At 63.0% G+C, this 23,662-nt stretch overlaps 1 protein-coding gene across 2 annotated transcripts; it reads left to right on the forward strand.

Moving 5' to 3' along the window:
• The first annotated feature begins 1,967 nt into the window (after window positions 1–1,967).
• On the forward strand, window positions 1,968–23,409 carry SH2B2 (SH2B adaptor protein 2). 2 transcript variants are annotated; one of them, XM_068968658.1, is made up of 9 exons: window positions 1,968–2,063; window positions 11,699–12,444; window positions 15,728–15,829; window positions 17,365–17,456; window positions 18,725–18,816; window positions 18,925–19,083; window positions 19,891–20,099; window positions 22,158–22,329; window positions 23,063–23,409. In XM_068968658.1, exons 2-9 carry the CDS (start codon window positions 11,728–11,730, stop codon window positions 23,407–23,409), a joined length of 1,890 nt encoding a protein of 629 aa, XP_068824759.1. In that variant the 5' UTR covers window positions 1,968–2,063; window positions 11,699–11,727. The 2 variants fall into 2 exon arrangements, with proteins under 2 accessions (XP_068824759.1, XP_068824760.1); XM_068968659.1 differs by having other exon boundaries at window positions 18,928–19,083.
• Window positions 23,410–23,662: the final 253 nt, after the last annotated feature.

A 23,662-nucleotide genomic window follows, 5' to 3' on the forward strand; every position in this document is an offset into this window, starting at 1 on the left:
CGCCCCAAGGAGCAAGCTCTACGTCTGACCTCTGAGCCGGCTTCCACACTTCTCCAGCTGATGCCCCTCTGCTCCTCCTGGGCGCCTTCCAGGCCTGCAGGAGCCCCTCTGGCTCTTCCAGGAAGCCTCCTGGAGGCTCCCAGATCACCAGCAGTCAGTCCTCAAGTTTTTGCAAAGGCCAGCAGCAGTCTTTGTTTTTTCAACCAGACTGAGATCTGCAGTAACTTACGCCCCAGGTTTGGGGGGCTGCAGAACCAACTAGGAGTGAGGAAGACAGGGCTGTATCTCCGCCCCGCCCCCATCAGCCCCGTGTATGACCTCTGAAGACCTCCCTCCCCGTGTGGCGTCAGTGTCCCCAAGACTGTGAAGATAGGGAGGTGGGAACCCTGCTTAGGTTTTCTCTGCCCCGTTGCCCTGGGCCATTTCCGGCACTGAAAGCGCTGAGGGGAGGGGGCGTGGTGCTCGCCGTCCGGATTTATGAGAACCAGACGTCGACTTCCCCCCGTTGCGACATCTGGGCTTTCTCGAGACTCCCATTGTCCCCACGCCGGAGGGTCCCGGGTCCCCGCCGGGCGCCCGTCCCCGAAAAGCGTCCACGCCCCAGACACTCCACTTACTCAGGCCACCCAGCCGGCCCCCACCGGCCGCGCTCCCGGGGCCACCATCCCGGACTCCCCGGGACGCCTCCGCTCGGGGCGGGTGTGGGGGGGACCTCGGCGCCTGGCCCGGAGCCCGCTCCGCGAAGCAGGGCAGCCGCGGACGCTCGCCCCGAATGGGGCGGCTGCAAGCCAGTTCCTAACCCCCTGGGCCCCAAGGCTCGGCAGCCCAGCCGCCGCCACCGGAGGCAGCGAGCAGCAGCTGCGGGCGCCGAACAGGCTCCGCGGAGGGCGGGGGGCGCGGCGGGGGCGGGGCCGGCGCGGCGGGAGGGGGCGGAGCTCGCGGCGGGGGTGGGGCCGGGAGGGCGCGCGCCGCACGGGCGGAGGGTAGGAGCGGGAACCGGGGGGCGCGCGCACCGCGCGGGGCTGAGCTCGGAGCGCGCGGAGCTCCGCCGCCAAGAGAGACGAGCCGGGGCCGCGCCGGGCCAGCGAGGAGCGCACGAGCCTTCGAGGTTGTGGACTACGGAGGGAGGAGCCGCCGCCAACGCCAGCTCCCGCCCGGAGGGAGCCTGAATCCGCCGCGGGCCATGCGCCGCCGGGCCCCGGGAGGCCGGCCGCGGTCCGGGCAGCGCTCCGCCGGCGCCCCGGCCCGCTCGGCCGCAGCTGCGCGCCTGTAGGTACGGCCTGCTTGTCCTCCCAGTTCCCTCGTCCCCCCAGTCCATCACTCTGAACCCGGTCGGTCCCTGAGGGCGAGGGTGTTGTGTGCGCACCGCTGCTCCGGGGAGCGCGGCCCCACGCGCCCCGGTCCGCGCGTGTTGTCTTTGTGTGCGCGGCTGGGAGGGAGCGCGACGGAGGAGATGCGCCCCCGGCGGAGATCGGCTTCTAGACGCCCCCCCCCCCCACCCCCCGCCACCAGCCCGGGCTGGGCGGGAGTGGCGGGAGGGGCCGAGCCGCCTCCGGAGCAGCTGCGCCCCCCGCCCCTTCCCAGGGCCGAGGCCCGGTGGTGGGCGAGCTCGGTGGGCCCCCTGGAGGAGGGGGTCCCTGGCCAGGGCTTGGGGTGGAGGGAGGAGCGCTAGGGGTCTCTTCCCTAGGCTGCGGGGGCGTGGGGAAGGCCGACCCGAAATGAGGGTGCGGGCCACAGGAGGGACCCTGTCCAGATCGGCGTCGCCCGGCCGGCACGCCCTCCATCTGGCCCAGGCCTTCTTTCTCACGGTCTCGGTTCCCGACCCGCCCACCCCGGGAGCTCTCCGGCAGCCCTCGGTAGTGTGGGGAGGATCGCTGCGGGTGCCGGAGAGGCCGGCTCCTTTAAGAAGGGGCGGGTTCGTGCCCTCCATTCAGGCCCTCCGGCCTCGCCATTGATGAACCTGCGGGCGGTGCGGAGCCCGGCACCGCGCCAGCCAGCGGGCCGAGACCGGGCAGAGGCGGGGACCCCAGCGGCCCACGAAGTGCGGTCTTCAGCGGGGAGAGGTCTGCAATGACTGGGACCCCTCCAGAACCGCGCAGGGCGGACTCGACAGTCTCGAGAGTGACCCGGGAACAAAGATAAGCCAGTTGGTGCAGGGGAGAGCCTTAGGGCTGGGAGTCAAACCTGGAGTGAAGCCTCCACCGTTTGCCCTTTGAGCCTCCATCATCTACCCAGTAAAATGGGGATGGTGGTGCCTCCCTCCTTGCTGGGTGGCTAGCAGAAGTTGCCCCCCCCAACACAGGTCGCTGAGCATGGGGTGAATGGGCACCCCTGAGAGGGTCGGAGGAGCCAGGGGGTGGTTACCCTAAGAGGCTTTGGCTGCCTCTGTTGCAGGGGGGAGGATGATCTGAACCCTCCCATCCCTGCCCCCAACTTTGAACAGATCTCTTCCATCCTGGCCTCCCTGCTCCATCTGGGAAGCCAGTTGACTGGGAGTGACCTGAAACCTATCCGCTCTAAGAACTTTGGGGGAGGTCTGGCAGTGGGGAGCAGAAGTGGGGTTCAGGGTATTTGTGGGGTTTGGGCGACAGGTTCCTACCAGCCGCCTCCCTCTACTCCTCTCCTCCTCTAGAGGGCGTGAGTGAGGATGGGCAGGAGATTCTGATGCGGGATAACTGAACGGGTCTAAGTGATCAAGAGTTAATGCATGGGCTTTTCCTCTTACCCTTACTCTGAAAAAAACCTGTTTAAAATTTTTTCTAACCCCCTCCTCCCTACTTTGTGGGTCTCCTACGGAGAACACACCAAAGGGTGAACTTCCCTGGGAGGTGGGACCCCCCACCTACCCAGGTGGAGCCCTCCCACCCTACTCCCAGGGCTGAGCGGTTGGTTTCGAGCTGACTGCTGCTGGCTGAGGGCGGCTGTGCTGTTTCTCACGTAATCTTCACAACAACGCTGGGGCTTGGTACTATTATTATCCCCCTGTTGCAGAGAAGGAAACAGATTCAAGGAAGTGAAATGATTTGTCCAAAGTCACTCAACCAATGAGCCAAGCTTCCAAACCACCTCTCTGATAAGAATCCGGTTCCTACCCCTTGCACTGCCTGTCTGTTCTGAGTTGTAGGAAATTGGAGGTTTAGGGACCTTGGGCCTCCTGCCTGCTGTCCCCATGACCTTCAAAGGTCCAGTCTTAGGGCCTGCTCACTTCCTGCTCCTTGACTGTCTGCGTAGGACTGGAGGGGCGATGGCCACTTTGGGAACTGGGGAGGTTTCTCTTCCCCCGCCTCACCTGGGTGGGTCTGTTTTAATGGCTGAGCTCTGTCCCAGGGGACAGCAGGGTGACTCTTCAATATCTAGGGGAGGTCATGGCCACACCTGTTTTGGGGCAGAGCCATGTGTGGGAGTACAGCATCTTTGGGCTCCTCTGGTTTGGGCTCCATTCTCCTGAAACTTCCGACCCTCTGAGTCTAGGCCCCGCCTCGGGGCGGGTGTGACACCCAGCTGGGGCTCACGGTCTGGTGGAGAGGACAGGGCACCGCCGTGCAGTGTTGTGGAGGGATGGGGGGTGGCGGTCAAGCAGAGACAAAAGACCCTCCTTGGGCTTGGGGGCCCATCAGCTACTGGGGCAGAGGGGCAGGTGAGGAGATGCCAGGCTGTGCATTGAGACCCCAAGCAGTGGACAAGCAGGGGTTGAAGGAAGAGGATGTATTAGAACTTGGAGGTGGTGAGTTTGAGGTGCCTGGCGATCAGCCAGGCTGGGAGATCTGTTGTCCAGATGCCAGGGGAAGCTCTATAAGCCTCTGCAGTACCCAGGGGTCTGGGATACTCAACCGAGGGAGGTGCTGAGGTCTCAGGAGCCACCGGTGTGTGTGTCGTGATAAAGCCAGAAGGCAGACTGGTGGGCTAAGTGGTGGGGGTTGAAGGGGGTGTCCGGCAGCTTTTGGAGGCTGGGCCACGGCCCAGGAAGGTCTGGGAGGGGTGTGAATCGGGCCCTAGGTGAGATCCCTATCACTGGGAGAGGAGAGACTGTGCGGGGCCCAGGCCAAGGCTGGAGAGGGGTTGGTGCGTCTGCTCCGCACCACCAGGAGGGCAGGGCCGTGCAGCTAGAGCCATCCCAGCCTGCTCTCCACGTCCAGAGCCCATCCAGGAACTGTCCAGCACCAGGCGCTCCTGAAGGAGGACAGGCTCCCCTCCTAAGCCCCCAGGCCCTGACACAGCTTCTTGTCCTGGACCCCACTCCCTGCTCCTCCGACACTGGCTCCCTGCGGGGCCCAGCCCTGGCTTCCCCTGCCCCCCCGCTCCAGGAGTCAGAATGGCCACCTGCTCTCCCAGGGCAGGGCCTGGGTCCCCCTACTGTGCCCTCAGAGTGAGGGCTCCCCAGGGACAGGGCCCTGTTGGGAGCGGCATGTGCTGTAGAAAGGGACAGACCTGAACTTGACTCCACATGACTCCTTCCACCCATCTGGGGCCCTGGACCTGCCAGCATGGCTCCCGACCCATAGGGGAGTCCAGGGTACATCCGGGAGTAGGGGACTAGTCACCTCCCTTTCCAGAACCTCACTTCCTCATTTGTGTGATGGGAGAATCCTTCCTTCCTGGCAGGGAGGAGGACGTGAGGGCAGGGGCATAGCCGTGCTGGATGTGGGTCCCGGCCTAGGAAGATGACCTTGGCCCCCCTGTGGAGCCTGGATTAGTCAGGGGCTGGGGGGCAGGGGCGGGTGGCGATCTCGAGAAACGAGGATGTTCGGGAGGAATCCTCTGCCCAGAGGAATGGGAGGAAAAGAGGGAATGAACACAAGACATTTAGGAAGTAGAAGCAGAGGAGCTTTGATTTTTCAAACAAATTGCTTATTTAATCCTCGTGACGGCCCTTTGAGGTCAGTGCTGTTTTACCCACTGATTTGACGGATGAGGAAACTGAGGTCCCCCGGAGGCTGAGTCACACAGCGCAGAAGCGGAAGAGCTAGGATCCAAAGCCAGCCAGCCTGGCTCCAGATCTCAGGCTTCTAACCACTCCACTGTCCCACGTGCCAAACGGTCAGAGGTGGAGGAGGGGAGATGCCCTGGCCACGGGGCCCCTGTGATGTGAGCATCTGTCGGCTGCAGCTCTGGGGGCCCCCTAGGACCGGGGGTCTGCAGGTCCCAGAGCCAGCATTGCTTGTCAAGGTCAGGGGCATTGGTGACATCCTGGGGGCTCAGCGGAAGGGCTTCCCTGGTCCCATGGTGGCAAGGCTGGGAGTTGTGTGGCAGGCTTGACGGCACAGGGCTTTTAACAGCCACCTCCCCGAGACGCTCCTCGGCACCAGCCTTGGACCAGGAGCAGGCAGGTCTGCATGAGCGAGCAAGACCAGTCCCACTTTACAGCTATGGAAACTGATGTTCGGAAAAGCCAGGACCACCTGAGTCCCGTGCTGCTCCCCCCTCCCCACCCCCCCACACATACTGGGGTAGAGTATTAAGAGGGCTCTTAATGCACACCTGTCCCTGCCTGTCACTAATCAGAGCAGCCTCCTCCCCACATTCTGCAGCAAAGTCCCCGCCCAGTCAAGAGCATCAAGACCAGAAATCACACCCACTTCTGCCTCCTGCCAGGGTCACGGGTCAACACAGGTATTCTGGGTAGGGAAGGTCTGGGACTTTCAGCCCCACCTCTCTCTTGCAGGAAGCCTTGGTTCAGAGCATGCCCTGTGGGACACCTTCTGAGAGCCTGAAAGTTGTCTGTGCTACAGCGGATGGGGTGCAGACAGGGGGCTGGGGGATACGGTCCCAGGAGGCCACGAAGGCAGCTGGAAGGAGGCTTGGTGGTAAAGTGCACAGTCAGCTGGGCTGGGCCAGGTCCGGAGATGCCCAGAGGACAGGACACCAGTGAGCATGGTTGGGGCCGGCTTCCTGGAAGGCTGGGAGCGGCCAAGGGAGACCCTGTCTCCTCTTCTTGTGTTGGGGGGGGCCCAGGAGGAGGCCCCGGTTTCCCCACTGTGCATTGTTCACAGCAGGGGGTGGGGCAGGCACTGCCCAGCCCAGAACAGAGCACAGAGGAAGGGTGCCACTCAGGCCCTGCCCCCTGCCCAGGAGGCAGCCTTGCTGGGTGCTGGGTGGCTGGTTTGCTCTGCAGGGCGGCTGTCCCTTCCTCGGGGGTCTTGGGCAGTAGGGAGGCCAGCTCCAGCTGGGGCTCCCAGGAACACCCTCTCCCCTGCAAGTGTGGCCCTGGGCCCTGCTGGTGCCTCCCCGCCCTCCAGGCCACTGCCCACCGCACGGTCGATCGATTGGTCGCCGGCCCATTAGCGGGGTGGCTAGGCCGCCTTATTAATATTTTAAGGAATGACCTGGCCAAGGGGTCCGGAACTGCATGCCACAGGGGGGCTGCCGGCTGGCTGGCTTGCTTTTTTTTTTTTCCTTTTCCAATTGTCAGCGCTATTTTTACCACCGGAAGGCCAGCCACCCCCTCTCCCGGCATCTAACTGAGGTGGGGGTTGGGGGATTCTCCCGTTTAGGTTCTTGGCAGAGGGGTGAGTAGAGTTCAGGGCTTGGAAAGGCACCAGGCAGGGACACGATTAGGCTTCCCCTCCCCGCACACCCCTGCCCTGCCCTGCCTCCTTGAAGCCCTCCATCCCATCGCCCTCCAGGCCTGGCATGATGAGAACAGAGAACATTTTTTCCAGGAGGAGAGGCCAGACAGCCTGGCTGGGCCTGGAAAAAACCCCAGGGCGATAGATTGGGGAAGGTGGTCTGCCCACACAGGTCTCCATCCCAGTCTTCATAGAAGCCCATGAAGGTGCGACAACCTCCTGCCTGTCCCTGGTCCCACCCCTGCAGGGACTGTGGGACCGTGGGCTTCAGGGTCAAGGGCCAAGACAGTCGGGGCCCCTGGAGGCCACTGCTCCTGCATGCCACTTTATGGATGGGGAGCCAAGTGCTCGGGAGACACAGGGCCTGGCTGGAGACTCAGCCCGGATCTCCCAAGTTTCTTCTGGCTCCCTGGGGCCAGAAAAGTGGGAGAGGGGGGACCCTGCTCATGGAATCAAGAGGGCTGAGAACCAAGGGGACCGTGGGAGCTCAGGGTGGAAGGGCTAGTGTCCAGGAAGGCTTCCTGGAACAGGAGGGGGGTTTTACACAGCCCGGAGAAGGAGCAGAATTTGAATAGTAGCCGAGTGAGGCAGAAGGTCCAGCCGGCTGGAGAGCCATGCAGGCAGGGACGGAGGAGGGAACTCCTGTGGCGCTGCTGGAGCAGGGGGAGCCCTGGGCCCGCTGGCTTCAACCCATAAACCTTCCCCGCCAGCCCAGACCGTGGGGGCCGGTGATGGCCCCCACCCTGCTTCTGGGACCTCCAGGGTCCCCTCCCCCTGAAGCTCTGCTTTTCGCACCCCTGGGCCTGTGGTCCCCTCCGGAATGACTGATTGGGAGTCACCTTGGAGGGTCCCTGGAGACCACCTGCTGGCTCCACCCAGAGGTGAGGGGAGCCCCAGCCCTGCCCACAGGGACACATGGCTCGGAACACTGCAGAGACCCTCCTGCGCTGTCCTTCCAGCGAAGGGCAATCCCTCAGGCTCACTTTTTTTAGTATTTATTTGACTGCGTTGGGTCCTAGTTGTGGCATGTGGGGCTCTCGGGGCATGTGGGGCTCTCTGGGCACGTGGGGCTCTCTCGGGGCACATGAGCTTAGTTGCCCCGTAGCATGCCTGAGTGCTCAGCTGCTCAGTCATCTCCAATTCTCTGCGACCCCACGGACTGCAGCCCGCCAGGCTCCTCTGTCCATGGGATTCTCCAGGCAAGAATACTCGAGTGGGTTGCCATGCCCTCCTCCAGGGGATCTTCACGACCCAGGGATCGAACCTGCATTGCCGGTGGATTCTTTACCTCTGAGCCATCACGGAAACCCAGCAGCATATGGGATCTTAGTTCCCCAACCAGGGATCAAACCTGCATCCCCTGCGTTGGAAGGCAGATTCTTAACCACTAAGGTGCCAGGGAAGTCCCTCATCCTCACTCTTAAAGTGAGGAAACAGGCCCAGAGGTTGGAGGTGAGGTCAGCAGCCCTCACCCAGAGAGCAAAGACATCAGGCCTGGAGCCCAGTTGAGCAGAGTCGCGGCGCTTGGTCTCTGACCGTTCTGGGCCCCCAGGCAGTTGGGGACAGCGCTCCAGTATCCCTGCTGGCACTGAGCCCTCTTCCTTGTGGCTTGCAGCCTCCCTTTCACAGGGAGCCATGCCTGTAACTAGCGCCAGGGCTCCCTGCTGGCCCGCTGCCTGTGGCTTTTACCCCTGGCTGTACCACCCCTGTCACTTCTGCATAGCCCCGGCTGGACCCAGGGGACATCGAGGGCTGCTGGTCCGGGCATCGGGCCCACCGGCTCCTGAGCCGCCAGCAAGTGGTTGGGGCGGGGAGCGGGGGAGGGCAAGGCAGGGCCAGCGTCAGTGCTTCCCAGGCCAGTCCCTGCCCAGGGCACGGCCATCGCCCCCTGCCCTTGGCAGACTCCTCTCTGAGTCCCGCCCCTGCCTCCAGTGAGGCCTAGCTGGGCCCCCTCCGCATCTCCAGAGCCTCTCCCGCAGCTCCTGTCCCTGCACTTGCCCGTTTCCTTGCTAAGAGGACTCTGGGCCAGCCAGAAGGGGGTTAAGGGATGGGGACTGATGCCTGAGCTCACAGTGGGACCAGCTTCCTCCCCACCCCCACCCCCACCCCCGCCCCATGAGCAGGTGGGGGGCATCCTCACCTGCTGCCAGCTAAGGGACGAGCCCCTCCCAGGCTGCCCTCTCACCTGGTCTGACCCTCCTTGGTGGTCGCAGCAGAACAGGAATATCGATGCACCCTGTGGGGAGTGCTTCCTTGCTGGGTCAATGGATGGGCTCGGAGCCCAGGGCCAGACTCCCATGCTTAGCCTCAGGGCCCCGTGTCCCCATCCCACCCCCGGAAAGGCCCGCTTGCTGCAGGTCGGGCGCCCCGGTGATGGTGGCAGGCGAGTTCCTGCCCCACCCTCACTCCTGGCATAAGACTCAGGCCCACCTTCTGCCCCCAGGAGTGCCTGTGGTAGATGGGAGACAGGCAGACACAGACGCCTGGGACGCTCCGCCCTTAGCACCTCGCTAGCTGGACACACGGGAGGGGACTGTGGGAGCTCAGCCTGGGCTGGGGAGGTCAGGGAAGGCTTCCTGGAGGAAGTGGCCCCCTGAATTCATTCTTGAGGGCTGAGTGGGAGTTAGCCAGATGAGAAGGGAGGAAGGGCAGGGCAGGGGAAAGGCCCAGCGTGAACCAAGCTCATGGGAGCCTGAGCCCCACTTCTCCCCCAGCCCCTCCCCTATGTCCTGAAAAGTCTCCCTCAGGTTACTGCTCATGCCTGCAGGGAGGTCACTCTTGGTCCTCTTTGCTGGCAGGAAGCCCTCTCAACTCCCTGCCACTCTCCCCCTGGATGCTGGCTTGGGAGTCTCTGAGCGACTTGCTGGTTTGGAAAACTGTTCTCCGGACTCAGTGGCCTCCTCACGAGGCCTGTTGCCTCCCCCAGGGCTGTGCTGTGTTTACTGAGTACAGGTCGAAGGCCGAGGTTGCCCCCCAGGTGAGAGGGAATCCCCCGGTGCCGTGTGGCCCAGAGGCCCTGTGGATGATCTCACAGAAGTGGGGGAGCTATTTTTACCCGGCATTTAATTACACAGCTTGGATCCCAGAGGACAGATGAGATGGTGCTCCCAGGAGCTGTGAGGGAAGGGCCAGGCTGGGAATCATGGGGATCCTGGGGAAGGCAGGTGAGGGCATGACCCCTCCGTCTCAGTTCCCCTTGCACCCTCCAGCCCCCCAGACAGGGGCTCCCCAAGGCAGGGCAGGTCCATATCGCCCCACTTTTTCTCCAGTAGTTTTCACCCTGGCCTCTTGCAGGGGGGGAGATGCATAAACAGAATGAATGGCCTGTGCCCCCAGGAGGGCGTGCCACTCAGGGGATGAGGAGGTAGGGCCCCCTGATGGCTAGTCACGCACCATGCAGTCTGGCAGTCCCGAGTGAGGAAGGGTGGAGGGGCCTGGGGACAGGAGGTGGAAGCTGGGATTCCCAGATTCAGGCCTCTTCAAGGAGGTCTGATTTGCATGGGGTTCAGGAGGAAACGGCTTCCCTGGTGGCTCAGATGGTAAAGAATCTGCCCGCAATGCAGGAGACCCAAGTTCGATCCCTGGGTTGGGAAGATCCCCTAGAGAAGGGAACGGCTACCCACTCCAGTATTCTGGCCTGGGAAATCCAATGGCCAGAGCTGGCTACAGTCCATGGGGTCGTAAGAGGCAGATACAACTGAGCGCGCGTGCGCGCACACACACACACACACACACACACACACACACACTGGAGGGAACAATTAGAGAAGGCAGTCAGTCCACCATAATGGTGAGAAGTATGACGAGGCAGCGCCTTCCAGGCCAGTATGAAAAGCTAGTCATACTGGATCCACACCGGGAGACGACCCTCGAAGTCTCTGAGTCGGCGTGCGAATCCCAGACTTGTCACTAACAAGCTGTGTGTTCTTTGGCCCGGTGTGAGGGCTTGTGACATGCCTGGTGTGTTGAACACATTCATCCATTCAGTGTTTACTGAGTGCCTGCCACCTGCCCAACACTGGGGACACAGCCACTTAGAAGATGTCAAAACTGCTGCCTAGTGGAGGCGGCATTTTCAGGGGAGGGTGTGGTGCAGGGTGGGATGGGGTGGGTTGCCTGGGAGACAACACAACCCAGCAAATGGATAAACAGTATGAGACGGGGATACACACTGTGCCAAAAAGTAAGCACACAGGGCCCTAGTTCCCTGACCAGGGGTCCAGCCCACACTTCCTGCAGAGGGAGTGTGAGGTCTTAACCATGGACCACCAGGGAAGTCCTGAGACCTTGTTCTCGATAGAGTGGTGGTCAAGGAAGGCTGTCAGGCAAGATGGTATCTGAGCAGAAACCTGGAGGACATGAGGCAGTGTGAGGGGAAGGACATTCCAGGCACATTCAAGAGAAAATCGCAAGTGCAGAGGCCCTGGGGTGGGACTCGGGTGGGACCTGAGGGCAACAGGTAGGGTTGTGGGAGTCAGATGGAGGCAGGTCACGGGAGGGGTGGGTGGCCAGTGGAATTTCTCTGAGTGGAGCGGGAGTCTCTGCAGGGTTCTGAGCAGGGGAGGGCCTGATCTGCCTTTCGTTTCAGAAATGATGACTGGGTTTCTGGGTGGAGAACAGGCTATGGGGGATAAGATCAATTTCCAGAGGAGGGGTGTGGCGGGAGGGCAGTGAAGAGGCTGCTGAATACTGCTGGTGGAGAAGAGGTTGCCTGGGTCACGGGACAGCAGCCTGGATGGTAGTGAGTGGAGGAGGAGTGGTTTTCTTGGCAAGTTTCAAGGGTAGAGCCAAGAGGATTGCGCATGACTTTTTCCTGTCCTCCAAACTTCAGTGACCCGAGGGTCACAGGAGGCTCATTAGGGACCCCACTTGAAAGTACCTGTCATCCCAGCCTCCTGCGCCAGACCCAAGAATGACTTTGGGGTTCCCTGAGACTGCTGTTGGAAGAGAGAGTGAATGGAGGGGGGCGGGGTCCCCCTCCCTCCTGCAGACACGTGTCCCACCTCCCCGGTTGTCCTCACACACTGGCGCTGCCGAGAAAGGCGGCTGCACACAGTCCCAGGGAAGCGGGAGCGGGTGGGCGCTCCGATCCAGGGGTGGGGAGTTGACTCACCGGCTGCTCTCGCCCGCAGCCTCCGGGGGCTGCGATGGGACGGGAGCCATGAATGGTGCCGCCCCGGTCCCGGTCCCGGTGCCGGTCCCGGACTGGCGGCAGTTCTGCGAGCTGCACGCGCAGGCGGCCGCCGTGGACTTCGCGCACAAGTTCTGCCGCTTCCTGCGGGACAACCCAGCCTACGACACGCCCGACGCCGGCGCCTCCTTTTCCCGCCACTTCGCCGCCAACTTCCTGGACGTGTTCAGCGAGGAGGTGCGCCGCGTGCTGGTGGCCGGGCCGGCGCCGCCGCGAGGGGCGGCTGAGCCCGCGGACGCCATGGAGCCCGGGCCCGCGGGGCCCCCGGCGCTCAAGGCCGCGCCCTACGGCCACTCGCGCAGCTCGGAGGACGTGTCGGCGACCGCGGCGGCCAAGGCCCGCGTCCGCAAGGGCTTCTCGCTGCGCAACATGAGCCTGTGCGTGGTGGACGGCGTGCGCGACATGTGGCACCGGCGCGCCTCCCCCGAGCCCGACGCCGCCCCGCGCGCCGCCGAGCCCCCGGCCGAGCCGCGCGACAAGTGGATGCGGCGCCTGCGGCTGTCGCGGACGCTGGCAGCCAAGGTGGAGCTGGTGGACATCCAGCGAGAGGGCGCGCTGCGCTTCATGGTGGCCGACGACGCGGCCTCGGGCCCCGGGGGCGCCGCCCAGTGGCAGAAGTGTCGCCTGCTCCTGCGCAGGGCGGTGGCGGGCGAGCGCTTCCGCCTGGAGTTCTTCGTGCCGCCCAAGGTGAGTTGCCCACCCCCTTTGCCCTGGGAGAGGGGATCGTGGAGGACCAGGCTTCCAGCACCCCTCGGTCTTAGCTGGTCGGCAAAATGCAGTATTCCGGGTCAGGAGCCTGGAGTGCCGGCCCACCGCCCCACAAGTCATCCCTCAAGCATCCTTCAAGCCTGCGAGGGGTCAGAAAGACCCTCTGGCTACAGAAGGGGTTCTTACTGTTCTGGGAGGTGGGGGGGTACTGCAGAGCCTGGCTGCCTGGACTCTGTCTTCCTCACCTGGAACCGCTGGGTGGCTGGAGCCTCCCCAGAGAGGCAGGCAAGGAGTTATTGGCACGCTAGCCTGCTGGAGGTCTGCAATCAGGCTCAGTAGACATCTGTCTGGCGGCCAGGCTCCAGCCCAGCCCCGGCCCAGATGGCTCCCTTCTGGCCCAGGTTTCAAAAGCTGTTTCTTGCCCTTAGCAGCATCTTGCTCACCTGAGTGCACCACACCCTCCCCTCCTGGGGGTCGCCATCAAAGCTCTAGGGGCAGCTTTGGGTCTCCTGGGGCAGGCGGAGGGAAGAGGGGGCAAACCTGCCTCATTTGGAAGGAGGGGATAACTAACAATAGTCCCCGCTTCCTGAGAGCCGTCATCCTCCCAGGAGCCCAGCAAGGTGGGCATCAGTGGTCCCAGGTCACAGAAGAGAAAACAGGAAAACTCAGGGAGGGGTGTGGCCGGCCCAGAGTCACAGAGCTGAGCTAATTATACCCATCACCCCGGTGGTCCTGGGAACGAAAGGAGCTGGGAGGTGGGAGCGTGTGCTGGTGCGGCAGCCCCGAGAACCGCCCAGGGGCCCCACCCACCTCTGCGCCCACCCTGCCCCCAGTGCCTTGAGTCACCCTGAGCCTCGCCTCCTTCCCCACCTCCCTGTCTGTCTGTATTTACTCCCGATCCTCCTCCTTGCCTCTCTCCCCTTGGAGGTGGATGGGGTGGGCTCCCCAAGGTCTAGGGCCCATGAGCCGTAGGAGAGGTGATTTCCTAGGGGGACACACTAGCTCTCTGAAGCGCTCTCTCCTAGTCCCAGGACCCCCCAGACTTCCCAAGGGCTTTCTGCCAGCCTAGGCCCCACCTTTAGGTCCCTGAGAGAATCACAGACTACTAAGCTCGACGCCACTGCTCGTCAGACAGGGAGACCGAGGTCCAGTGAGGGTGGGAAGCGGGATGGGACTTGCCCAGGGTCACCCACAGGGCAGGGCTTGAGCTCTTCTGCGCCTTGAGTGGCAGCCACAGCTGCCCGGCTGAAAATAGCTGCCCTCAAGGGAGGGGATGTAACAGCTGGTGCCCCCTGCGTAAGCCCCTCCTGAGCCTATCACTCACCGCTGGCAGAGGGCAGGGTTCCTGGGGGGCCACTTTCCCAACCTCTGAGCAATCACCTTCCCAACCTCTGAGAAAGGCCAGTGGGTTCCTACCCCCTAATCTGGCCTCAGACCCTCTTTTTCATGCAAATGTTTGCAAATTCAGGTGCGACTTCGTGGGAAGGGGGAACAGGCCTCACAAGGGGTCAGATCCCATTTCCCAGATGAGTTTGATCTAGGATGTATGCACCCCACCGGAAGCCCCGGCTGACACTCCTCCCGCCTTTGAGTCCTGTTCACCCACCCACAGTCCAGAGCTCTTCCTCCTCTCGCCCCTGGAGGCCTAGCTGCACCCTTGGAGCTGATGGGGGCTTGGGGTCTGCAGGCTCAGGGACTGTTTCCAGGACCCTCAGAGTGCCCTTTCATACGGCCCCGTGTGTCAGACCTCCAGCCCCCTCACCCGCCCTGCAGGAAAAGTCTCCTGGACCCCAGGTCCCCTCATAGCCCTAGACCAGGCCCCAGGAAGCAATGATGCTGGCCCCCTGCCATCGGGGAACCACCAAGAAGCTGTTGTTTGCTGGGCTGGAGGGTCAACCTCAATGGAGTTAGCGCAGGATGCTCTGGGGGCCCCGAGGAGTAGAAGCCTAGGCTGCAGAAGTGTTGACCAGTGGACAGGGCCCCAGGACAGGCAATGCTGGAGACTCAGGCTGCATAAGCCAAGGCCTGGGGTTATCAGTGGAGAAGGAAATGGCAACCCACTCCAGTATTCTTGCCTGGGAAGTCCCGTGGATGGAGGAGCCTGGCGGTCTACAGTCCATGGGGTAGCAAAGAGTCAGACACGACTGAGCAGTTAAGTTTCCCTTGGGGCATGAAACAGGCTGATAGCTCCAACCATGCAAGAGGGAGCAGTGAGCCGGGGCAAAGGGAGAGACAGACGGGCCTCCAAGGCCAGGCGGAGGGTGCACCGCCTCTGGCAGCGGCAGCCCCGTCCGGCTCTTCTCTGTGGACCTGTCTGTTCCACCCGCTCCAGGACCAGGGGCCCCGCCCAGCTGGCTGGCACGGGGGCCTGCCGTGGTCAGCGAGCCCGCAGTCACCACGCCAAGCCCAGCCCGACGCCCGCTGGACGGCAGCCAGTGCTGCCAGGAACCCCCACCCGCCTGCCCACCCAACGTGGGGCCCTTCCCTTTCCTCCTAAGAAAGTCCCTGTCCCAGAGCTCAAGCTCTGCCAGGAATCTCAGTCTCAAGCCAGCCCCGGGGGCCTTCCGGCCAGGGCCAGGAGCTCTGGGGCAGAGTGGGGGGCAGGCACAGAGCGGCCCTCCCCGAGAGTCCTGCCAGCTCACCTCGGTCAAATCCCACACTGGCCTCTTTTCTTCCACCTGGAGACACGGCCCTGCCTGATTCCAGGAATCCCGTTCCACGTCAGGGTCTCCAACCCTGTACTGTGGTAAATCTAATCTGAAGGAGGAGACAGCATTTTTTTTTTTAATGAACTAGAATAGAATAGAAAATGTCACACTCCATCACACACAGCCAGAGTAAATATTATCCGGTGAAACGTGTGTTTCAGAGATATTTTTACCTAGGTGTGTGTACCGGGTTACCATGTCAAATGTATTTCTTACTGTAGGTCAAGATGAAAAATGTAAAAACCACAGATCTGGTGGGTGTGCTGGGTGGAAGGGTGGCTGGGGCAGAGCTCGCCCCCTCCTCAGAACTTGGAGGTGGGAGACCCATGTCCATCCTAGCTCTGTCCCTGACTTGCTGTGTGACTATGTGAGGAGGTCCCTCCAGGTCCCAGGAATGCCCTCAACTTACCCATCTGTGAAATGGGGATTGGGACACCTCCACCCCAGGGCTGCCTGGCATCCTAAGCTGGGGGCGGCTCTGACCTCTGAGTGCGGGGGAGGGGAGAGAGGACTTCAGGAGGCCCTGGGGCCACTGTCTCACCACCCTTCATCAGGCCTCCAGGCCCAAAGTCAGCATCCCCCTGTCGGCCATCATTGAGGTCCGTACCACCATGCCCCTGGAGATGCCGGAGAAGGACAACACATTCGTGCTCAAGGTGAGCCCCACCCCTGGCCCTGAAGACCCCTCGTGGGGGTGAGGGTGAAGGGCCAGCAGCAGGGTGGGGGCAGGGAATCCCAGATTTGGGGGTGGGGGTCCCAGGACCCTGCACAGATGTCAAGCTAGGATGTGAATCCTGGCCCGAGCTCCAGAGACAAGTGGCCCAGGTGTTGTCCACCATGTGGGTCTCCATTCCCATTTCCTCCTGGGCTGGGGGGAAGGACCTGAGTTTCACTTCCTCCCTCTCGCCCTTCCCCCACTGGAGTCCCGCCACCCGCACCCACCCCACAGGCAGGACCTGGTAGCCAGCCTGCAGCGGTTATGCAAATGCCCGTCACCAGCACTGGAGTGTGGGAACCGCCTGGCCCCTCCACGGGCACAAAGGCCCTGAGGGTGGCCAGGGAGGCAACCCAGTGAGTCTGGGGGCTGCCCGTCCTTCTCCCAGGCCCAGCTTCGCCGGGGTGGCCTGCTCGGGTTGCTGAGGACACGGCTCTGGGCTGCCAGGGCTGTGGTCCCGAGCCTCGTTGGAGAATCGGAGGGTGTTTGTGAGGCCAAATCCCCAAGGAGGCCTGGTTCCACCCCTCCAAAGCTGCATGGAGGGCTGCCACCCCCGCCGCCCCGCCTCCTCTCCAGGGGCCCAGTTGGGTTTATGTTTTTACTCGGCCCTGTTTGCTTAGTCATGAACTCCTTTATTCATTTAACAAACATTTGCCAACCCCAGACCCTGAGTCACCCAGTCTAGGAGCTGAGGACACGGTCCCTCTCTGCCTGGCTCTCTCATCTGCTGGCCTTACTCCTGACAGCCTGGTGGCCTCTGTATCCCAGTAGGTTCAGGAGTCCTGAGGCCACGGCACCCACCTGCCGGGCCCGCTCTGGGCCTGTTTCCCCATCAGTTCAGAGCAGGGTGGAAGTCAGTTCTGAGCTCTGATGGGATGGGAATCCCACTGCTTTTTACTAAACAAGAAACTCAGAGGCCAGGCCTGTTCAGGTCCCAGTGCTGCCACTGAGCGCTTGTGTGACTGAGCCAGTTAGTGGACTTCTCTGAACCTCAGTCTTCCCATCTGCACAATGGGGAAAGTGTCACCTCTCTCTCCTGGGGCTGTTGGGAAGAGTTCATCAGACTGTGTGTGCCTGATCACCCTCTGGGTCGGGCTTTCTCCTCCTCACTTCCCTTCTGGAGGCTGCTTATCCCTGGGGCGTGGCCGCAGAGGCAGAGTTCCAGGTGCAAAGGCAGGTGAGCCCCACCACTCAGGGCTGGGACCGCCGGTCCCACACAGACTGAGGGTTGTGATGCCCTTCTGCCACCCCCACCCCAGCCCTTACCCAGCACGGCCTCCTCGGGGGCTGCATCCGCAGGGCTTGAGGATGACCTCAGTCATCCCCGTGATCCCCTGCGGTGGGCCCAGGGGGGAGGGGCTGCTGCCCTAGTGGGCTGCCCTGCGCTGGGGACCCCCGTCTCCCCAGCTGCTGAGACCAGGGAGCTCCCCCCGGGAGCGGGATGAACCTCTGGACTCTCGACGCCCCCCTCCCCAGGTGGAGAATGGAGCAGAGTACATCCTGGAGACCATCGACTCCCTGCAGAAGCACTCATGGGTGGCTGACATCCAGGGCTGCGCAGACCCCGGGTGAGACCCCTGGGACGGGTAGATGGGGTAGGGGCCTAGCAGGGCTGTGCCCTGGGTGGAGCCTTCACGGGGAGCAGCTTTCTGGTGAGGGCAGGAGCTGAGCTTCAGAAATGGGCCCTTCTCAAGGCAGTCCAATCCAGGTGGGTGCTGGCCAGGACCCTCCCTGTCCCCACACCCCCCCACTCCCAGCAGGCTCTGTAGGTTCAGGGTCCCGGGGCCTGGAGGGCAGTTGAATCATCTTGTTCTCACTCCCAGGAGAGGCTGAAACCATGAGGAGATAGATGGGTAGTGATGGAGGGAGTCCCCCTAATCCAGTCCTGGGGTTCAGAGAAGCTGTACTGGTAGAGGGGCCCTTTCTCTGAGGCTTAAAGAAAGGGGGGCCTGAGCCAGGCAGAGGGGGCTGGGGGCGGAGGAGACCAGTGGAGGAGCGCCAGGGCCTGGGACTCGCGGGGAATGTCAGCGCCCTCGGCTGGCTGGAGTTAGAGCTAATGAGGCCGGGCCTTCAGCGACAACCGGGAAAGCGGGTAGGTCTGGGCAGCGGGGAGCCATGGCTCGTAATAAACCGGGGAGGGGGGGCAGAAGGACAGCAGAGAGGCCGGCTGCGCCAACCGGGAGAGGTTCCCCAGCCCAGGACTGGGAGGGGCGGGCAGGGCTCCTCTGGCTAATGGGGTGAGCCAAGCCCGGGGGGAGGGGCTGCTGCTTTCTAATTAACAGCTTCATTTAAGGAAGCACAATTAAAGTCCTGAGAGCCTCCCAGGCTCCCCTCCATCCCCGAAGTGGTTCTAATCCCTCCCCTACCACCCTTCCAGCCATCTGCTCCGCACACTCTTTGCCTCGCCCCCCCCCCGTGAAGGTGAACCTCACTTTGCGGGTGTTTCAGAGCCGCCACAGATGGGGACACAAAGGGCCGGGGGAGGGGAGGGGCCGACACGGCCCCTCCCCACCCCAGGCCCCGCCCCTAGATGAGATCCTCTGTGGGATCCTCAGAGGAGGCCAGCCCCTCTTGGGGGTTAGCGGGTAGGGGTCGTGTGAACTCAGGGATGGCTGCACGCACTTGGAGACCTGTCCATATGGCCCGGTCACTCACGTGGTGGCCACTGAGCAAGCTGAGGGTGTGATCGCAGGAACACGGAGGCAGAGGGACCCAGGCGAGCCAGACAGCAGATGCTGGCCGCGGGACAGTCAGCCTCTGCCTGGCTCTGTGAGCAGACCGCGGTCCGGGTCCGAGTTCCACGGCCGGACACGGTTGGGCTTTCTTGCCTTCGCAGGGACAGCGAGGAAGACGCAGAGCCGTCCTGTGCCCGGGGAGGCTGTCTGGCCAGCCGCGTGGCCTCCTGCAGCTGTGAGCTCCTGACGGAGGGTAGGTGGGCACAGAGCTGGCTGGAGCAGTGGAGGGCAGGGCTGGAGACTGAGGTCGCTCCAGGGTGGCCAGACAGACACGCATGTTTCCCACCTGCCGCTTCTCCAGCAGTGGACCTGCCCCGGCCCCCAGAGACAACGGCAGCCGTGGTGACAGCCCCACACAGCCGCGCTCGAGAGGCCGTTGGCGAATCCCTGGTCCACGTCCCGCTGGAGACCTTCCTGGAGACCCTGGAGTCCCCAGGCGGCAGCGGCAGCAGCAACACAGGTGCAGTGGGGCCCTCCCTCTTCCTGCCCCCCTTCCGGGGCCCCCGCCCAGCCCACAGACACCCACAGGCCCCTCCCAAGCCCTTCCTGAGCCTCCGAAGCTGTGACCTTTCATCCCCCTGGGTCCTTTGCACAGCAACTCGGTAGTTTTGGCTTTTGCAGGCCCGACTGGGAGCCTGACCCCTCCCATGGGCCCCGGTTTCTAGAAAATGCTCACGGAAAGGGGTACCAAGGGTCAGAACCAGAGGGATGGGGACAAAGACACTTGATTTGTTCCCAAGTTTGTTGCTGACTTAAGAGAGTGACACCAGGAAATTAGGCAACCCCACCAATTTTTTCCAGAGAAAACTGCTCAGTGATTGTGAAATAAGCATCTTCTGATGTTATACATACAAGCAGATAGCCTAAAGTCTGCACCAGCTGGGGCTATTGAGGACTTTCGTTGCTGGTTCATGAAGTGCAAGGACGTTTAACATTTCTTGAGTGAGAGCAGAAACCATTGGCCTGTCGCTATTAATGAGACAAGAGGCTCCCGTTCCCTCATTTGATACATTCTCATCATTAAGCTATTTGATAAACCAGACTCGTCAGTTTAAATCTACCCTCTCTTAGGCTATCATTTTCTCCTCTCTGTGCCTTGGTTTACCTCATACATTTAGTGGGCTGGGTCCGCTCCCTGCCTCGTTCTCAGTTATTCAAAGAGCATCTTACCTGCAAAAACCCAACAAGCTGACCAAGATGACCCATCCCTGTCCCCCTTCCTGTGGCCCCTCCGTCCCCACGCCCCTCACTCTGCCCCCCCCTGCAGCAGAGGAGGCAGCAGAGCCAGAGGCCCAGGCCGAGGCTGAGCTGGAGCTCTCCGACTACCCCTGGTTCCACGGGACGCTGTCGCGGGTCAAGGCGGCTCAGCTGGTGCTGGCGGGCGGGCCCCGGAACCATGGCCTCTTCGTGATCCGCCAGAGTGAGACCCGGCCCGGGGAGTATGTGCTGACCTTCAACTTCCAGGGCAAGGCCAAGGCAAGTTGGTAAAGGGGTGCTGGGGGGGCACAGACAGGGGAAGCCTCCAGCCGGGGGTTGGCGGTGGGGGTGGGGGCGGCCCCGAGGCTGCATCCCTGCCGGGCAGTAGGCTCCGTGGGTGTGGGGGCGGCATGGCTTCCCACAGGCCAGGCCTGCTCCTGCCTGTGCTCTGAGCACCTGCCTCCCTCTTGCATCTCCCTGAGGGGCTGCAGGCTGCCCCAGCCATGGTGTCTCCACAAGCTGATGGGGTCCTGCCTGTGGCTGAACCCACAGGAGGCTGGGCCCTTCTGAGGGTCTGGCTTTGACCCTGTGCATTGGGGATCACGTAGTACTGGGGCTTCTGAGGGTCTCCACCTGGAGCCACCTGGGTACAGGGGCTGGAGTCAACCAGTGCCCCCCCCACCCCACATAGCCCCTCTTCTTCTCTGCTCAGCGCAGTTCACCAGCCCTCCTGGGCGCCGATCCGGGCCAGGCCTGTGCTCAGACCAGGCTGGGGGGTGTGGGAGGGAACCACACAGTGGGCCCCAGAGAACCAGGAAGGAGGAGCTGGGCAAGAGGGCTTTGTGGGGCAGAGGGCACTGGGAGACTCCTGACCCCACCAGCCCGAGTAGGAAAGGACCTTGGCGATGGATGGGGAATCCTTGAGGTGAAGACAAGTGAAAGGGTGGCTCAGACAGGGTGGGGCCAAGCCCAGATGCCGGGCTCTCGAGGAAGGGCCCTGTGTGCTAATAATACCTAAGGTGCAAAGCAAGACAGGACAGAAAGTCCAGTGACTGTTGGGGGGCGGGGATGGTTAGAGTGGGCAGGAACCTCAACCCCCTCTCCTCAAGTTTCCGATAAGGAAATAGACCCAGCCCTGGCTCCTCCCAGGACACGGGTTCCCGTCAGTCCCCGCCAGAGGAGGGGGCAGCCCAGGACTCCCGCTCCGGGCCTGCACTGGGCCAACATCCCAAGTCTGGGCTGGCCCTGCCCCCCAACCCCTGGCTCCCTGGGCAGCATTGGCCCCACCGTGGAACACTTCCTTCCCTGCCAGGGCTTCTCTCTCCTGTTCGTAGGTGCCCAAGCTAGCTCCCCATTGCAGGCACACCCTGAAACCCTCCCGTCACCCTCTTCTTGCCACACACACCCCAGGGACAGCCACTCTTCCCTGTGTGGGATACATATGGAGCAAAAAGGACTGAAGTCAGGGCCCTGTGGCTCACCCACCACTCAAGACCACGGGCCTCGTCGCCCCGCCTCTCCCTCAGTGCCTGGCCCAGGTGGGCCCAGTTCTCCGGGGTCCTCCCATTCCCTCGACAGCTTGGATGAGTGGCACCTGTGGCCACGCCCCCCCAAATCAGCCTGGGGTTGCTTCCAGCCTGGACCTTAGCTGGGCAGGGACAGCCAGCAGACCCCTAGCTGGGCTGGGAGAGTCACCCCAACATGAGTTCTCTTCTTAGCTCTATGCCAGTGGCTGTGGGTTAGTCCCTCCCGCCCTGTGCCTCAGTTTCCCCATCTCTAACACGGAATCTCTGGGCTTCCTTGATGGCTCAGACAGTAAAGAATCCACCTGTAATGCAGGAGACCCAGGTTCCATCGCTAGGTCGGGAAGATCCTCTGGAGAAGGGAATGGCTACCCTACTCGAGCATTTTGCCTGGAGAATCCCGTGGACAGAGAAGCCTCCCAGCTACAACCCATGGGGTCACAAAGAGTCAGACCCAACTGAGCAATTAATACAAACAAAACACGGCATCTCTACCTTCTAGGGCCTCTGGAGACTAGGGATGGACGGGGTGCATGAAGGCCCTAATTCTGGTGCTCTCGGGATAGGGACGAATGCATTCCCCCTCCAGCCCTCGCCCGGCTCCGTGGCCCTCATGCCCATCCCCGCCACCGGCAGGACCCTCCCCATCCCGAGACGGGGCTCCCGGGTGAGAGGCCCTCGCTCTGACACCGCCCCATATGGCCCCTGTGAGACCTGGCCCTCCCCCTGACCTTCAAAGGCACTTGCCAATCAGGGAGCGGGTCCAGGACACCCCTCCCTCCCCCCCACTGACCACGCCCATCTCGGCCCACAGCACCTGCGCCTGTCCTTGAACGGCCATGGGCAGTGCCACGTGCAGCACCTGTGGTTCCAGTCTGTGCTCGACATGCTCCGCCACTTCCACACCCACCCCATCCCGCTGGAGTCCGGGGGCTCTGCCGACATCACCCTACGCAGTTATGTGCGCGCCCAGGGCCCCCCACCCGGTAAGACGCCCCTAACCAGGCAAGACGCCCCTAACCCGGCCCGCGCAGACAGACGTCTGGGCAGTGGGGGAGGGCGTCACCCTGCTGGCCCCCGGGGGATGAGCACCAACCAGGTCTGTTACCTGTTGTAAACCACCTGGACCAGCCGGATGGGCGGGAGATAGCCCCAGCCGATCCCAGTCCGGAGTAAATTCCTGGCGGGCGGAAGGGGGCGCCCGCGGGCATCCCGGAAGTGGGTGGAGTCCCTTAGATTCCCGCATGGGTGGGGCTGAGCGCCGAGCTGTTAAGGAAGGCAGCCTGGGATGGGTGAGGGAAGGTGCGGGGCACGCGGGTTGCGCGTTGGTATGTCCGCCACACCTACGAAAAATGGAAAGTGTCAGTCGTGTCCGACGCTTTGTGACCCCGTGGACTGAAGCCTCCAGGCTCCTCTGTCCATGGGATACTCCAGGCGAGAATACTGGAGTGGGGTTGCCATGCCCTCCTCTAGGGGATCCTCCTGACCCAGGGATCGAACCCGTGTCTCCTGCATTTGCAGGCAGGTTCTTTATCGTCTGAGCCACAGCCGCCTATACCCAGGACTTTCTCTAGGAGGTGGGCTGGAACTAGGGGCGCGGGATTTGGGGTCTGAGCGTCCCTGTGTGACGCTAGGTCACCCGTTCCTGGGGCGCTGGCCCCTGCCTGCACACTGCTGGGGGGTGGGGGCGGCCCTGACGCCCGCGGTCTCCCGTTCCAGACCCGGGACCCTCGCCCAGTGCCGCGCCCCCGCCGCCCGCCTGCTGGGGCGAGCCGGCCGGCCAGCACTACTTCTCCAGCCTCGCCGCGGCTGCCTGCCCGCCCGCCTCGCCCTCGGAGCCCGGCGGCGCCTCGTCCTCGTCTGCCTCGTCGTCTTCGGCCGCGTCGGTGCCCGGCGCCCCTCGCCCCCCCGCCGAGGGCCCGCTGAGCGCCCGCAGCCGCAGCAACAGCGCCGAGCGCCTGCTGGAGGCGGCGGGCGGGGGAGCTGAAGAGCCCCCCGAGGCCGGGCCAGGCGAGGGCGCCCGGGGCCACACTCGCGCCGTGGAGAACCAGTACTCCTTCTACTAGGCGGGCGCGCCGGCGGCAAGGCCCTGGGGCCACCGGACCCGCCCCCGGCCGCCGGCGTCCAAAGCCAGACCCTGCCGGCCCCCCGCCCCGCCCGGCGCCGGGTGGGAAAAGCGAAGCTCTTCAGTGAAGACATAATGTTATTAAAGAGCCTGTTTTAGGGACTGCACCTGGCTTTCCTGTCGTCCTTGCCCGGGCCCCCGCTCCTCCCAGGCCTGGCGGAGAGGAGGGGGGCGCCGCACACCGGCTCCCTGGG

The sequence above is a fragment of the Capricornis sumatraensis genome, chromosome 3 (assembly GCF_032405125.1).
Source record: "Capricornis sumatraensis isolate serow.1 chromosome 3, serow.2, whole genome shotgun sequence".
Taxonomy (NCBI): Eukaryota; Metazoa; Chordata; class Mammalia; order Artiodactyla; family Bovidae; genus Capricornis; species Capricornis sumatraensis.

Excerpts from the sequence above, each read along its gene's own strand:
- SH2B2 (XM_068968658.1), top strand. The coding sequence starts at position 11,728 with ATGAATGGTGCCGCCCCGGTCCCGGTCCCGGTGCCGGTCCCGGACTGG. Across the intron at positions 17,457-18,724 it reads CAGGGCTGCGCAGACCCCGG|GGACAGCGAGGAAGACGCAG; the intron begins GTGAGACCCCTG and ends TTGCCTTCGCAG. Across the intron at positions 18,817-18,924 it reads CTGTGAGCTCCTGACGGAGG|CAGTGGACCTGCCCCGGCCC; the intron begins GTAGGTGGGCAC and ends CCGCTTCTCCAG.